Source organism: Corvus kubaryi, unplaced genomic scaffold (assembly GCF_017639235.1).
Source record: "Corvus kubaryi isolate FWS band 111438036 unplaced genomic scaffold, C.kubaryi_AGA036_p1.0 split1-73, whole genome shotgun sequence".
NCBI lineage: Eukaryota > Metazoa > Chordata > Aves > Passeriformes > Corvidae > Corvus > Corvus kubaryi.
Genome location: NW_024582081.1, coordinates 162,685 through 180,539, shown reverse-complemented (window position 1 = coordinate 180,539; position 17,855 = coordinate 162,685). Strand labels below are relative to the sequence as shown.

At 37.7% G+C, this 17,855-nt stretch overlaps 1 protein-coding gene across 11 annotated transcripts in view; it reads right to left on the bottom strand.

Moving 5' to 3' along the window:
- RGS7 (regulator of G protein signaling 7) overlaps positions 1 to 17,855 on the bottom strand; it is a 242,747-nt gene that overhangs the window by 63,168 nt on the left and 161,724 nt on the right. For all 11 annotated transcript variants that reach the window (XR_006013825.1, XM_042014398.1, XM_042014403.1 and 8 more), the window contains exon 5: positions 8,764 to 8,815. Coding sequence is in view for 10 of the 11 variants with exons in the window: in XM_042014398.1 (XP_041870332.1) it covers positions 8,764 to 8,815 (52 nt within the window). In the remaining variant the exon portion in view is untranslated. The remainder of the gene's footprint in view (positions 1 to 8,763; positions 8,816 to 17,855) is intronic.

Genomic DNA, 17,855 nt, shown 5'->3' with positions numbered 1-17,855 from the left:
CAGTACACCAGGGAGCTGTGATTGCACCGAGCAGCCCATCTAGGGCCTCCACCGAGGCCTGTGCCCTGAAATTGTGCTCAAGCCCAGCTACTCCCCCTGGCACAGGCTTGAGCTGTGTTGTAGATAGATCTCCAACCAGCCCTGTAGCCTACCCATGCTGCTGCCTTGCTCCTGCCTGCACTGTTGCCAACCTCAGTTCTTGCTCACCTTCCCTTGCAGAGCTGCCCGCTCTTGCCGCTCCCTGACAAGGGTGCTGAAAAATGCTCACCATGGGGATGAATGATATGCAAGGAACAGGGTCTGATTAATAACCTCAATTTGCTAAATATGGACTGCCTTATACACTCTTATTTTTGGAGCCAGTGTATTCTGATGGATTTTGCAATCAACATAATTGCCTCTACTAAACTGAATTATATATTAGATGCTATAGCTTATGCTTTAGAAGTGACTGATTATCATGAGAGAACAGATTCGCCAATAATTTTAAAGGCCATATTAATTTGTAACATTTGATAATGAAAGATGGTCAGTGATGTTTATAAATGGGTATTTGAACAACAAACCAGTATTGAAACACACTTCAGTAGCTGTGCAGTAAATACAGTCTATTAGCTCTTGAAAATTCTATTCAGGCATTCACAAAATGTGGGCAATCTGAGAGTTTCAAGTGAGACCGAAAAGCCAGAGTTGCATAAAGAGGATGTCTGTGTTTTCCCTCTTGCAAGTTTTTAAACTGTTACACCCAAAAAAATCATTTTCATGGTTAGATACCTTTGTTTCCTATTCTTGACTGCTCACTTGTACTTGAAAGTGTCTAAGAAACCTCTACAGATTTTTTCTTTAGATAAGATCGTAGAGATTATGACAGGCTTCATTCTAGACTCAAGAAACTGGACAGAGTACACATTATATTATACATGCTTACTCAAAAGACCCCAAAAAACCAAACACAGAACTTTCACCCAAAACCTACACTGAGGAATTTTATTTTGTTGCTAAACAGGGGTAAATCTTCCCTTTTGCCACAGTGGAGCAAAGGCCACAGCTAAATTCAATGGAAGTTTAACTGGGCCTCTGAAGACCATGGACTATGGCACCTACACACCCACTACCATGTACACGAGCTCCTTCCATAATTGTCCCAGTGCCAGGGGTATCGCAGCTTGATTCACCCCAGACAGTGGGTGTGCTTTCAGTGAATGCTCATTATTTCCACTGAGGCCAGGTTAAATTTACATACTCCCCGAGTCAAAATTATGTTTTCACAGTCAGTGTGTACAAGCCTAGTCTGTATCTAAAGAGCAAAGAAAATAGCAAGTACTGTAAGGCCTAAGGGTTTCAAAGTGCCCTGCAGGCAGACAGTTCTCCCCTGAAGTGCCTGCTTCAGATGGGGAATTACAGGACAATCAGCACAAAACATGACTGCAGGATGTAAAGCATGAAATTAATTCCCTTATTTAAATGTTAGGATTTCTAGGGCTATTTCATACCATCTTTAGGTCACTTCTGCTTTTAGTCAATAGAAAAAAAAAATTGCCCTTAGCAACAGCTATTGAGTTCCACTTAGTCTTAAAAACATTATTACAATTCTGGGGTGGATAAATGGGTCACCACAGAGCCCTGTGTATCTATAAAAGAACCACACTCTTTCATAAATGTTAATAACGTTAAGTTGGAAGGAAGACCATGATCAGTTTTATGTATATTAAACTGCCAAATCATCAAAACCTTAACTTATGAAACACTTCTCCTCTTCTCTACTCTTTACTCTTTGATCCTGTTTTCTCCCGTAACATTTCAGGAAAGCAATTTGATTATAGATTTACATGAGCAGAGGACTTTCTTACATAAACCAAGGCCAAGAAAGAAACCAAATTTCAAAGCACCAAAGAGATCAAGAACTAGAAAAAGACAAATTTGTCTTCAACATACAGAAGTCCCCAGATGATGATGGCCCTGGAAAATCCTGCAGAGTGACAAAAATTAGTATGGAAGAAAGGTCACCAAAGCTACATGAGCTATAGGATCAGACAAAGAATATCCAGTCATTAAATAAAATTTAAAATTGCATCCATTGAACTATTTCATGTTTCTTGATATTATCATAACACTTTCAATTTGCCATTATGGTTACATTTTCAGAGAGTCAGAGTCATCTCCAGGGACAACAGGGCTTGAAGAGGCATGGGAAGTAGAGCATGTCAGAGTGCCAGCATTGCTGCCTCCACACTCTTCTAACCTGGGCTACCCATGGTGATGGGGACCTCAGCCTCAGCACCACGATTCCATTAGGGTTAACATTCAAATAGCCACAGAGCCCACAGCTCCAGGGACACTGGTGCTGGAGAGGACATTCCATGGTGATCAGCAGCACACCAACATTGCTTCCTTCACACCTTTCTAATCTGGGTCACTCGTGGTAATGGGATGAGGGGAAGTCATATGTGGAGGGGCTGAGGTCCCTTGGCTTTTCAGCCTAGAAAAGAGAAGACTTAGGGGAGATCTCATTGCAGTCCACAGCTTCCTTGTCAGGGGAAGAGGAGGGGCAGGCACTGATCTCTACTCTCTGTAGTGATCTGTGACAAGGCCTTAAGATCTGTCAGGGGAGGTTCAGGTTGGTTGTTAGAAAAAGGTTCTTCCCTTAGAGGGTGGATGGGCACTGGAACAGCCTACCCAGGGAAGTGGTCCCTGCACCAAGACTGTCAGAATCTAAGCAGCATTTGGACAATACTCTCAGGCACATGGTGAGATTCTCGGGGTGTCCTGTGCAGAGCCAGGAGTTGGACTTCAAGGATCCCTGTGATTCCCTTCCAACTCATGGTATTCTGTGAAAACTCTTTCATTTACTAAACATAGTAACTTGAAAGCAATTCAGAAAATTCCAAGTTATGTTTATGAATCTCAGAATTTTGATAAGAAATTTTATTTCTATTTATAGGGGACCTAGATGCAATTATCAATGCTTTTAAAACAGTACTGCAGAAACATGTGCCTGGATCAGTTACCCTTTCTTATGTGTGCATACAAATGCGTCAGCCTAACACATTTTCCATGCTCCTCATATTATGAGAATAAGTTACACTTTTTTGGAAAGAATATTTCAGGTAAGCACGAAACTCTGAAGTGGTGAGATGACTGGAAAGCATTATCAGGGAATGCCTCCTGGTTAAAGAGCCTTCATTGCAGTGGTTTGTCAATGTCAGAATTAGCAAGGATCAGAACAAAATTCAGGCCATGCTTGTTGAAGTGAGACTTTCATCATTTACATGACAGAGATAGCTTCTAATGAGTAAATAATATATCTCTGCAGAGAAATATAATGGTATATGAATTCAGAGCGGGAAAAAATACTGTAGGTCACCTCTTCCACCTTTCTGGTAATGTAAATGTCTTTCCTAAAGCACATTTGATTTGGTTCTGCCCAGATCAAATTTTACGCATAGCAAGCACTGGCACCAGCCACACTTTTCTTGAGAGGCTGTTATTCTTGGTAGACTGTATTCCTCACTTAGTCCTGCCACCAAGGTCTTAGTCAATATATTCTGTATATGTAGCTTCCTAAAGGCAAGTCATTCACTTAAGGGGTCACAACCCAGTCTTAGCAACAATTTAGTATGTTACTTGAGTTCTGGTGGGAAAAGTCTGTTGCTTACTACACCTAGAAATCCAGAAAATTTTGAGAGACAGATCCTTAATTGAAGGATCTGTATTAGGGATTTAAAAGAATTGCTTGCAGGAGTCATTACTGACACACTGACATCAGCTGTTGAAAAAATGGGAACTGAGAATCAAGATTTCAGATTATAGAACGGCAGAGCTCTCCAGAAACTATTTACATATTCTTCATAAAGTCTCATGGCATGAATTTTAACAAATAATTTTTTTTTTATACATGACAATTTGTATCAAAAGTGCTTCTCTGCTACCAGTTTTGCCCCAAGCTGTTGACTCATAGTCATGAGTGGATTTCCAGAGATGCTGAGCACACACAGTGCTCCAGCCGAGTTCAGGTAAGCAACAGGGATCAGTATTTCTCAAACACAAATTGTTTACTAATAAGCTGTTGCCAAGGAAATCCTTCCTGTGCATTTGGGCAAAGAAAACATATAATGCATTCTCTGTACAGTTCTCCTTCCAAACAGTCACTCTATGCTAAAGGGTACAGAAAGACAAATCAGAGAGAAAATTCCTGGACTACTCAAATTTTCATAGAGGAATTTGAAGCTAAGCATGTAAAATAAGTAAGCAATAGACTCATAAGAGAAAATTATATGAAAATTTTCAACATGTGAAAAACATGATACATGATTGCAATTACTTTTTGTGCACTATGTACTTTTTAGCGTTACTGCAAGTTTGGGAGAGAAGAGGGAAATGAGCCAGGGGAAATGGCTCATGTTCAGAACAGAGAAGCAGAGGGAGAACACAGAGAAGTCTCTGTCAGTTTAAGTGAGAAGAAAGTATCATAAGGAAGGAAGTGTTGTTCACACTGACTTGTTAGCTGATTATCAAGTAAATTTAATAAGGAGGGTCTTGTGCTTTCTTAAAAATGCTGGAGAATAATAATGAAACAGCTTTGACGCAGCAAAAGTAAATGGCTACTTCATTTTACTGTAACACAGGATAGATAACAGTCATGACTATCTGAAGAACTGCAGCACTTATGCAGACAGGTATCTTACACTTTTAAAGAGAGCAATTAATTAAGACTTCCCCCAACACCTGTGATTGCTCTAATTTCCTAGGAGACTGCCTTTGCACTACATGACTTTACCTGGAAGGCTACTGAAAATATGTTACATTTTCAAAACTTGTCCTTCATCACAGCAGCAGAATTTGAGAATTTGCTTTGAGTATGCAAAAAAATAGTCTAACTTAGTATCATTTAAAGATCACATGGGCGAGTGCTCTTAAAATCATGTTGTGTTATCAGTTACTTACTGTATTCTCCATAACACCAATATTCTGCAGTCCTCCTCCATTTTTAACTCATTTGAGAGAAATGCACACAAAAAAATTACAATGCTCAAACAACATCCTGTTGCCACTACATAGATGCAGTTGACTTTTTGTCTTCTAGTATGAGTCCAAACCTTCCTAAGACTGTACGTGACTGTGGCACTTCCTAAATTTTATTCTTTCTCTCCTTTGAGCATATTTCCCTTTTTTTTTATTATGCATTTAACTGTAAGAAAAAGTCTGATATGTCACAGATACTTTTAAGTCTAACCATCAGCAGAAGTTCACTAAAGAAAATGAGTAAAAATTACTAATTCTTCATATTTTATACATCTGAAATTCTTATAAGCCTCTTACATTGAGTAAAAATTACTAATTCTTCATATTTTATACATCTGAAATTCTTATAAGCTTCTTACATTGTCAAAATTAAGTTAAATTAAGCCTAAAGAATAAAAAAAAATGAAAGAAAAATCTGTCAGTTACAAAATTATATCTGTAAGAAAAGAGAAGATAATTACAAGCATGTCACATGCTCAGCCACTAGCTGTGTTCATTTCAAGAGCCAGATTTTCTGAATTGAGATCCAATTCTATTTGTCACAAAACCTAATCATAATTCAGGAACGTGACTTAACTATCACAGGAAAAACAAAGTTGTTTGAACTACACTGGCCTTAATAATACTAGTTATTATTATTATTATTATTATTATTACTTAGTTTCACTAACATAATCACACTAAAACCAATGGCATTCTACAAAGAACAACATGTCCTGCCTGGGTGGACTCCAAGACATATGGGACTTCAACAGATGGAACTTAAGGACCTTCCTTTGTAAAAATTATTTGCAATTTGAGGAATCCCTCTTGACAACACTTTCAAGCATCATTTTCAAGAAAAAGGAGGGAGATTTTCAGTGCTTTATGAAAATTAGCAGTTTCTCAGTAACCTCGGAATGATCATAGCCAATATTTTGGAAATTACAATCAAACGGCTATTTTCCATTTTGACATAAATTAAATTATTCTAAGCCCTGTTTTTGCCACCATGACATAGCATTGCACTACAGCTTTATTATGAGAATGTGTGTCTGTTTTTTTGACATATTGGAAGATTCTTTGTATCTTTTTCAGTTACACTTTCTACAGAAAAATTTTTTTTAAAGCAAATATTTGATATTACAAGCTCACGTAGATCAAATTATATTTTAGAGAAGGTATTAACATATACAAATATGTAAGGATTATTTTCTTTCTTAGTTAATTCTGGTAATAAACTAACATACAGTATGTCAATCTCATTTAATTTCTTGTTTAAGATAAATTATTTTCCTGGCAGTGTGCTACATTCTGGACAGTAGCCCAGCTACGGGTGAGTAAAGATGAATGGTTGGGATTAATTTTTAAATTAAAATAAAATTCTAGAGTATTTTCAAAGGCTTGTAAAATTAGGTTAATGCCAAAGAAAGTGATTTGCTTTGTTAATAACTTTGATCAAGGAAGATTACAGTGGGAGTTTACTTTTTGCTAGTCTTGAGTGACTTCTAATGCCTGCCACAGTCATTCGTTTTAGAGGGAGCAGTTTCAATCTTGTTCAGGACAAGTCCATGAAATTGGTAGCACTGCACGGCAGCATAATGCATGATAAGTATGAAGTACATTTGCATATCTGTAATAACATAAATTATATTTACTATATTTTCCAGGAAGTAAAAATTACTGCGAAAATCTGCAGAACCTATTTGGCATATATTTGAGGTGAAATTTATCCTTTCATATTCTCAAAATGTTTCAAACCTACTTTAGATTTGTTTTGGTTCCTTAAATATTTTTATTAAATATTTTGATTTTCCTGTATTCCTCTGATCATCGTTGTTTACAGGGAAAATGCTAATTTCTGGGACTCAGCAGATGTTAACCTAATAAGAACAGTATTGAAAAGGTGCCTCAAAAGTTTATTTTCCTGCAAATGCCCTAGCATTATCCAGTTCTGGTGAGACACAGCCACCTTTGGTAGCTCCAGTGCAATTCTCTGGCCCTGTTGCATGGGGAAGCTGTGGGTCTGTTTCTCACAGGATTGCACTTTTGGTCATGACATGGAAGGAGCAATGACATAGCAGGATTGGAGGGTTTGCTTCCCCTTCCTTCTTCCCTCTGCAATCAAAGAGCTTAACTCAGCAACTGAAACATATTTAAATCTCAAAAGCTCTCAAATGAGTACATTTACTGTTCAACAAAGGCACCTCCCTGTGTGATAAAGGCATTGATTCCAAGCTTTAGTCTGTATTCCTGGCATGCAAAACCTGGACAGATTATACAAGATTTCTATTTACTGACTAAGGTTCATAATTCACTGACCAATCCACTGATCAGCTGTGACAGGAAAGTCAGTGTCTCCTACTTTAGACTAAAGGATATTAATAGAAACTTTCTCAGCCTGATCTCAAATTCAGATATGTTAAGCATATATTTATTAAAATCACCCCAGTAACGTGATACACATTACAACTGATCAACTTAATGTCTCTTAAACCATAGATAATTACTTGCTGATCTTTAACATATTAGGGGACTATACTGAAGTAAGAAATGGTAAATCAGTCATTTTTCCTTCAGTGACTAACTTCCTCATACGGAGTGGCTAAGCACACTTATGTGTGGTAAGAATCCTTCCTGCTTGGGAGCTTTCAATAACTATTTACTGGACATCTTCAAATATCAGTAAAAAATTGAACATTTTTCCACTCCAATAGGATGAGGACACTGTCACATTTTCAAACTCTACCTTGAAGACACTCAGCTCTGCTGAGAGTCTCAGCTTAAAATTGCTTTATTTGGCAATGTATTTGAAACTAAACTCTCTCTGCTCCAAAAACGCAGGAAGCATCTATTGGAACCATCCATCCCCTTTGGAGTCTTTGGCTCCCAAGGGCATAGAATCCAAATTACAAGTGAGCACTCACCTAAATTTCTGAAAATCTGTAAAAAGAGACTTTCATGGTCTGAGGTTTTGAAAACATAACCTATCATGTACATGCTCAGTTACCTAAATAAGTGACCTGGTCTTCAGATGGGCTCAGTACTTACAGTCTGGACTAGAATGAAAAGGAGGCTGCTCATAGATCCACTTTCTATAAAAATTAGGTCTTTATTTGGTGTACAGAGGCACCTAACTTAGTTTTAATTTTCTATTGAGATTTTTTCCTAATATGTTACTACCTATTATCTTCAGATTTTGCTGTCCAAGTACACACCAGTAATTACAATATATAATTTATTAATAAACCCCCAAGGCACAGGCAAATAAACAAGGTATTTTCTAATACAGTTCATATCAGAACCATATTAGTTTTCATAATAAGTAACCTTCCACATGGTGTACATTAGAAATAAGAGCTCTAAACTAGGCACATCTTTGGGTCTCAATCTGGTTGCACAACCATCAATAAATTGTCCTCTGCTTCACTGAGATTCTCTCACTGTAAATAATTACACTTGCTGGAGCAAACAGAGGATGTAAATGGCAAGGTAGGTTTTGATGAGTCTTGAATTTTGGGGTTTGGGTTTTTTTCTTTTCTCCTCAGATCTACTCCAAAATATGACTTTGACCAACTTCTGATAAACTTTGAGTAAGGTAACAACACATTCATTTCAATATCAGCAACTCTTGCACAGGAATTACATGACATATAATTATGTTTTAAACAGTGGGATGGTGAAACAAGACAGATGGCATTGATGCATTCATTAATACAATGCATAATTTCCAAAAGTAATAGGAAATATTTCTACACTGACCATAGTCTGTGTTTTCCGGCTCCCAACAATTTGATGGCCAAAAATAGGGTGTCTATAGACAAAACAAAGAAGTAGGAAACTGAAGTTAGACAATGCAAGCATTATACAGTCCTTGGATTGTTACTGGTTTTCAGAAACAATTTCTATTTTTTGTACACCTATTATACTGTTAACTTGACATTTTTGAAATAGGCATCAAAACAGAAAATTACATTTGTACACCTGTTTATCATACTAGTGTCAGAACAACATTAAAAAAAAAAAAAAGTGGGGTTTTTTGTTCTCGAAGTTAGGGGAACAAAACCCACAAGGCTAGGTAGTGAGGTTGTCTTTTACGTCTTCCCTAGAAATACACCTCTCACATGTCCTGGAGAATCAGGTTTAGAAGGTACAAACACAGAAGATCCTTTGAGGTTCATTCAGTTCTTGATTTTTGAGAGTTTTCATTCATAGATTAATATTCAATACTCTTTCCTGGGTGTTATTTGTTTAAAAATGCCACTAAAAACATCTTGTTTTCACAAAGACATCAAAGTCTACTTTTTAATAAGTGTTTACCAGTTGTGATTTAAAATGTGATTTGTTTTTTAAGGGAAAGACAAAAAAGTACCAAAAACTACTTCAACACTAAACTTATTAAAACTGTGCTAAATGTATTGTTAAAAGAACTCACTTCTAGCAAATGAAGAATACTGTATAGGATTTTTTCATACAAATAACTTCATTTTTAAAATAGCAACTTTGTGTTAAAATGTAACTGATTATAACATTTTTTACAGAACACCTCATCCCTGTACAGGCCATTCACTTAAGAGCTGGACTCGATGATCCCTGTGGGTCCCTTCCAACTCAGAATATTCTGTGACTGAGTGGCTGTATAAACACATACACACAGATACAAAGAATTATATAATATTTGAGCAGTTGAATAAAACTCATTAAATGTGTGAACAGGTTTGAGTGGTATTTCAAAACACAGGTGCTTCTTCAGGAAAACCTTCTGCTTTACTCTCTATTTCTTATTTCTCAAAAATCTCCCAGCTGCAAAAATGGAAAACTCTTTGCTGCCCATTTCCTTTCAGAAATTTTTTAATGTTAATCTGGAAACCAACAGGGCTGAAGGGTGACACATTCACACCAATTGTCAAATTAAAGATATATTGTGAAAAATCTCTTAGCATTGTAACACCGATGCATCAAATTTAATAGAAGCAATTTAGAACTTGCTACTTATCAAGCAACAGCAAGGAGCTAAAGGATAAAAAAGGAACTATCACAAACTAACTTCAAAGGCTAAGATGTGTTTCTTGCAAGCTGTTTTGTACTTTGTAAGGGAGAAGCAATAATTAATTCTCCGATCAACCATCCTTCACAGTGCCACTGAAATCAAAGTGACCAGTAGAAGCACATACTAGCGCAAATGGAAAGAAGATGAACCCCTAAAGAATGAATTGCAGTACTCTGCATGTTTTGGAGAAGCAGCTATAAAAATAATTGAATACATTTATTTTTATTTTTATTCATATAAACCAAAAGGTCACCATCATTGAAATATACAGTTTACAAACTCAGGAAGGGAGAACAGTCTTTCCTTAGAGGCATGAAATGTATCTCCAGAGAGGCCCAAGAAGAAAAGCACAGCTGCATCATTTTTCTGCTAACAGGAAGGTTAATCTCTGTTTACAGGTTCAAGCTGAGCTTCTGAAAAAGGTATGTAGTGAGGGTTACTAAATACATAGAAACCATATCCACTCAGGCAGCACTCCTGCTGAAACTCTTCCAGTTGTGGGCATACTTGCTGCAAAATCCATATTAAAGCTCCTCATAAATACTTAGGATTTCTCTTGACAACTTACATATACTCCCATCCCAGCTGAGATTAAAAAATAAATTCCATCTTCTGACTCAGAGAAAAATCACAAAATTTGCTTTCAGCATTCATTTCACAACAGGCTATGAACAAATACCATATATTCTATATGTTAGTGATGTTACAGGAGGACTGTTGTTTCATACATAAATGAAAAGCTATGTGTGGCCCGCATAATGTTTTCAGTATTTAGTGAAAAAACACTTTTAAATTTACTGAAACTTGCACTTTGGTGGTGAAGGCAGTGTGGGCACTAAACAGAATATGGGAAAGGGGACATGATCTTCAGTGCTGTGAAATGTTGTCACTTTAGCTCACTAGGAGGCAGAGATGACCAAGGATTTTCTGAAGGATAAAAAGGTGCAACCTAAATGTGGAGATCATGGAAAAAGCAGAAAATAATGCATCGGCTACTAAGGATGAGACTAAGCCTCCCTGTGCAAGGGAGATAAAAGCAAAAAAGTTAAAACAGAACATGAGTTTTAATTAGCAAAGCACATGATGAGCCATATTAAAAGGTTTCAATGATGTGTGATCAGGTAAGCCAAAAAGAAACTCCAGTAAAAGGCAGACATTACAATATAAGAAAGGGATTCAAATAACAGCTAGTACAGATAAGTACAGAAGATTATTAAATGCCTTCTTTGTTTGAGTCTCCAGAAGGAGGGAGACGGTGGGCAGATAAAGGTCTTTCTGCCCAGGGAATGACACACAGGCATGAGCTCTCCTGGCCAAAGCTCTGAGCTGGGCAGGCACAAGCTGTCTCTGAACTGCAAGCCATGACCCTGCCTGCCTGGTGCTCGGATGCATTTAATGGGACTTGCTGAGAAGTACAGCTCATCTGCTCAGGCACTGCAACGTGGACAGAGATGGCCTCCAGCCAGCTGGCTCTCAGAGGGAACAAAGTTCAATTCTGCCTTCAATCAGCTCTGTGAACATGCCCAAAATTAATTTGGACATGGAGATAAGGCTACAGGGCAAAGCACAGGGCAAAAAAAAATCAGGGAGGGAAATATTTTTATGAGGTCAGACAGTTCAGGCTAGAAGGCTGATGAAATTCAGCACAGAAAGCTTAAGGATTTATTGAGTTTTCATGTGGGTAAACTGTGTTTATTTCTGAAAAAGCAAAAAAAGCCTCACCAAACTAAAGAATGGCTCCTGGTTCCTCAGGACTGTGATTTATATGCATGTGTACATATTATGATGAGATGCTTCCTCTGGTATTTCTCTTTCTGCTCTATCTCCAGTACTCCATAACAATGACTATCTAACTGGTGAGAGTTATCAAAAGTATTGAAATATCTGCATGATGTTTAAAGGGGTGCAAGTTACCTGAAGGGTAATTTACAAATGGAAAAAATATTCATTCAAGTGACCTTTGAAACATGGACAGTTATTTTTATTTTTTAAAAATCACCTAAAGCAGAGGAGCTTCAGAAGATTAAAGCAAAGAGAAGAACTGTATTTTCCAGAAAAGGTAAAAAGCTTAAATTTTCTCTTTTATAATCTTTCTATATTTACTCTCTGGAGTGAATAGTTGTAATACGCTATTTGTTTCTAATCTTTGAAAGCTAAAGTTTACTAATATTTGGATTTTTCAAAAACATATTAGGTCACTGGCAGTGTAAAACCCTACTAGATGAGAAATAAACAGTAGATGCTATGCATTTTGACCAAGGCAAAGTTCTACATTACTTTCTTACTAGCAAGTGAAGACTTATGGCATCACCCTAAGATGTGCTCAAAAGCAGCTACAGCTGCTGATAAAGTTGTATTCAAAGAGTAGATATCTATTATTCATTTTCAAAGCAAGAAATGGCATTGATGTGTGCAGAGATAAGGGAAACTCTTAAAAACAGGCAAAAAATAGGGATAAGGGACAGATTAAGATTTGAAGAGAAAGAAAATCCAAAACATCAAGAAAAAAATCTTTTAAAAACCCTAGACACTGAAAATAAAGCGTGATATAAAAATCAGTTTCTGATTAATGGGCTTTTGCAATGCTGTGATTGAATTGATAAGCACCAACAATAAACATGCATGTAGTTAAAGTGACTGATGTTTTTCCAAAGGAATATTCCACATTTTCTTGTCTAATTGCTTGGTTTTAACAGTCATAAAATTCTGGTCTTAATCTGAAGTTTACCTTGTTCCTTATTACAGACATCAAACAGTTTAATCACATAACACATGACCATAATGCTTGTGCTGAGTTTACATTTCCACTTCTGTTTCAAAAGTCTCCACACAATTTCATGCTCCAGATATTTAACAACCTCTGAGAAGAATTTGCTAGAGAGGTTATCCGTGAAGACTATGGGAGAAAGATTTGCCTTGTTCAACACAGAAGGATTAGGAAATAAGAAGAGTCTGATAAGAAGATCTCTAGTCTCATGGAATGAGGTCAGGAATGCGAATAGTAGATGTGTGCAAAGGAGAGAGCTGCCTGCTCTCATCTATCTATTAAAAAAATCCCACAGCAATGCAGGGAGGCTTTGCTCAGACGAATTACCTTCTAAATAGCTGGCTATGCAAACAAAGCTTAGTTCAACTATTTGTTACAAATCACATACCCAAATACATTTTATAACATCCTTCGTAATGTCACATATTCCTGTAGCACAAATACTACACAATCTGTGTGCCTTGCTTCATGATCTGGAAGCCCATAAGTGAAGATTTCACCCAGGAGAGGTATGGACACGGTATAACGTACCACAAAGTCACCATTTCACCATTTTCGAAGAGAAGATTATGAAATACTGATGGGGTTTGGTTATCTTTCATGAGTGTAGAAAACTTGAAGGAATTCTCCTACTTAAGAATTTTACTTTTCCTCAGAAGGAAATATGAAGCAGTTCATCATGAAGAAGTATTAAAGAGGGAATGCTTGTCATTTTGCCATGACATCCCACTTATAGCTGAAGGGAGGTGGGTGGTAGAACAGTTTAAGGAAACTCAAGTACTGTTTATCAGCCTAGGCAGAAATAATGCTGCCAGTTTTTATCAGTATGCTTTTGAGGCACTTTGTTTAATTGTAATTTGAATCAGCATCCAGGACAAGTCAGGAGCTAGAGAAATAAGGCCTACCTAGCACTGCAGATGTGATTGCAGATACGTTTAAGCCTTCAGAACAAGAGTCACAAGGATCTTTATGCCTTTTAACCAGAAAGCTGGTTTTGCACACACAAACACATACTGGTTCTGTTGCGTTATACACTAATAGCATTAGGTAAACCTAACCATATAAACCCATAATCCTTCTGTAAAAAAGGCATATGAAACAAAATCCTGAAAAATAGCACATATTCTACAACTAGCAGCAGTGGCTGCTATGCACTGTGAGCAATCCAGTGATAAAGTAAATAGATCTGCTTTGGCTCTACCTCAAAATTAATCAATAATAATATCTGAGCTAATGAAACAGCCACTTGTAAAAATCAGTGTTGCCCATCAGCTTTTATAAAACATGATTAATTTCTATGCATTAAACTGTATTACCGAGGAGGGAAATCACTAAGCATCTTTCAGCTACCCCTTGTTGATAGCAATAAGAAAAGACTTGCTGTCTCTGAAGCTGATCCGTTCCACTCCACGAAATTTTTTAAAATCCAATTACTTGGATGGGGAAGGAGTATTCGAATTACTTATAAACCTTCACATATTACTGCTATTCTTCGCTCAGGCACCAGGGAGTCTTTATAAACAGCAGAAATCAAGCCTTTGCTGAAAAGTAGTTATGCACAATCTCAAATGCTTTGCATGATGGATGGCAGAATTCACTGGCATGCTGTTTTATATTCATTGCACTTGACAAAAATGATTTCTTGATAAAGGGTAAGATTGCTAGTCTAGCACTAGCAATCAGGAAGCAAGTAGTGCTCCACGGTTAGCTCACAATCATTAAAAAAGAAGTTGAGGAATTTGGAAACAAAATTTTGGCTCTGTGATTCCTCTTTTCTAACCTGAAATGAGGATGAGCATGGGAAGCAGTGTGGGGCAAGGTGTGTCTGAGTAAGGAGTCAGAAAAATCAAAAGCAGCACTGATGGGCAAAGACACATGGATTTGAAAACTTCTTCCCTCAGAAACCTTAACAGAACCTGTATATGCGAAGCCTGACCTGAAAAGACAATGAATTAGTTATTGCACCTTCAATTGCTGAAGAAAATCTGCCAAAAGCCGGATAAGACAACCTGCTTCTTTTCCATTTCTAAAATCTGGCTGCCAATAAAATCCTTCCCTCAAGGCACAGTAGATGATCCAGAAAGGCTCTGGAGAGTGGCTGAAGAGCTGTGATGCTCAGCCAGAGACTCAGCATTCAGAATGGCCAGAGATCGGTCCAGAATGAGCCAAGAGGAAGCGAGCTCAATAAGGCTGACTCAAAGAGATGCGTAAAGCAGTGCAACCCCACCTGAGACACGAGGTACTCACAACACTTCACACTCTAAACTATTTTCCAACAAAGCTATTTCAAGATCCTTACAGTGTTTGCTATATAATTTTATACCAAATTTAGGCATGGGAAAACAAGGCCAGAGAGGTTAAATGCACTCGTCAAGAATGTGTTCCCAGTGGCAGAACAGGAGAAGACATCAAAGTCCACACCTTCATCTTTCCAAGGTCCATGAATTTTGCTGCTATCTTCACCAGATTTATGCTTTCACAAGAAACTGTTCCTGTTTTCACACTTTTTCTCAGTTATTTCTGCCTTTTATCTTAAAAGTTACAAAACAACAGTAAAACCTCACCCTCATCTCTGAAAATTAGTTTATGTTAAATCATTAATTAATCTCAAAATTGGGAGTGTGACTACCACTACTCTCGGGTATCCTAGGAGTTTGTTTACAACCAAAAGATACTAGGAAATATTATTTTTCACTATTAACATCAAGAGACACACTATGCATTTAGGACTTGTAGAGGAAATCAGCATATTTTTCTGCAGGATGATATTACAGAAGTCTACCAGCTGAAAGGGCAAGTCAGGAATTCCTCACCAAGACAGAAAAAATATCACTTGTATGGACATAAGTGAAACATCTCCATGAATAGTCCCTGGCCCATAGAAGATACACTTTCTAAGACAAAGCTTGCTTTTCTTATTTGGGCCCTCCTACCTATTTGCTCTCAGGTAGAGGAAGATGGTGAGCAAATATTCAGCTCCTTCTTTCATCCCAGGTTTAAGGTACCAGGAAAAGGCAATGTAGCTGTTTCTGCTTTTTCTTATTGAGCCTAATAAAAAAAATTCCTCTCTTAATAAGGCAATTAATATTTAAATTCAGCTCCTTTGAATTAAATTGATAGCACAGAAACTAACCTAATTAACACCTGAGTAGGTCAATGAATGATCCAGAATTTTTTTTATTTCACATTATTTAAAAAAGCAGATGTAACTATATTCTTGCCTCCTGATGGCAAGAGTAATAACTGAAAAAGTATAATTTTTGCCCATAAGAGGGCATTTGTCCAAATGAAGCACAATCCCCACTGCTTTTAGCTATTTCTATACAACAGAAGGTGGTTTAAAACAAGCTGGAGATAATTTTACTGACAGGTGGGAATGTGTCACCCTTTGGAAAACAAAACACCAAGCGCATGGAGAACATTATTATAGCTAGTCTGTTTTTTGTAGGTTAGGTCTTTATATTGCAAAAATTTCTCTGCAGGCATGGCTTCTGAACTTTTCAGTGCTGGCAGGTGCATGGTTTCCTCTTTCTATTAAAATACCCAGAAATTTGCTAATCCTGTCCAATACTTAGAGGGTACAATTTGTGAAGAACCTGAATGTTGGGGTTCCTCCCCCTTGGCATGGGGTCCGGGGGGAGGAGACCCTGGAGTAGAGGCATGGCCTATGGGGTCTCCCTGCTCCCTGGTCAATCCTGTTCCCCATTGGTTGTTTTGTGTTCCCCCGCCCGAGGAGGACCCTGGTTGCCCCGTGACTGCTCAGTTCTTCGGCAGTCCCCCTGCCATGCAGCTGGAGAATAAAGATCTCTGAAACTTCTCTCAAGAATCGCTCCCTGTTTCTTTCCATGGGCCTCGCTGTCCTATACATGTTGCAGTAATCCCTGCTGCAACACCTGAACATCCATTCTAGTGCAAAATTCACACATTTGCAGTCAAACTTTCTTCCCCGTTGAATATGCTCTCTTCATCTCCTAATTTAACAGTTCAGTAACAGATTTTATACTAGCCTTCTTTTGGTGGGGAACATGAAGCTATAATCACATAAATTTTGCTGTTATAGCTCCAGTTAACAGTATGTCACCACTATGAACATTTTCTCATCCTATACATTAACAGCTGCAATTGCATTGTCACAACAGCAAAGTCACATTGTTGGCATAGGAATAGCAATGCAAAAGGTACCACAGAACAGCAAACAACCCAAACGCTGCAGATACAGACCGAGAAACACTTGATTAAAGCACCTTATTTCATATGCATTTGTCAAATAGGTGCAAATTCTTAACTTATGTAAATAAACTGAGAAGATTTTACAATCTAGCCCTCACTGAAGCTTCACGTCCAAACATGTAGGCTGTAGACGTCTCTGAGGAAAGCTCACAGCAGGGTAGCTGCAGTACCCTCAGTGGTCCACAGTGCAGCTAATTCTCGTCTGTACTTTCCTTCAGTCAGACTATCATGCCAGCAGAGGTGATTATTTCTCATGCTAGAGATGGAAGCAGGCCAGCAGCTGTGCAGAATTCAATGGCTAGCACTTTTGTAAGTAAGTACTATTCTCTGCAAAAATAAGTCCTTGTATATTTTGTTCTTCTGGACACTGCTTATGCAGACACCAAGCCAAGAACTGGAGCCTCAACCACTGCGTGATTCCTTTCCACCTACCTCATAAGCACATCAGCAAGCCCCTTTAATCATGTGCCATCTCTCCTCTTTATACTGAGCACTGAGAAGAATGAAGCCTCATGAGCTTAAAAAACCCCCTTTTCCCTCAAATACTCTCTCCAGGATCAAAGGTAACAGAGGATCATGGGGAGGAGGCTTGGAATGCCTGTTCTTAGTATTACCCATATACACATCTAACTCTCTGTTCCACTGAAGAACATGTTTTTTGCACTGTATGACTCACAGGATTTAAATATGAAAATAGGATAATATTGTTTGCATGTATGCAATAATAATTCTCTTTCTTGCCAGACTGTGCTATGCATATTTAATTATATTCATGCTAGGATTTTGATTTATACAAATATTACGAGT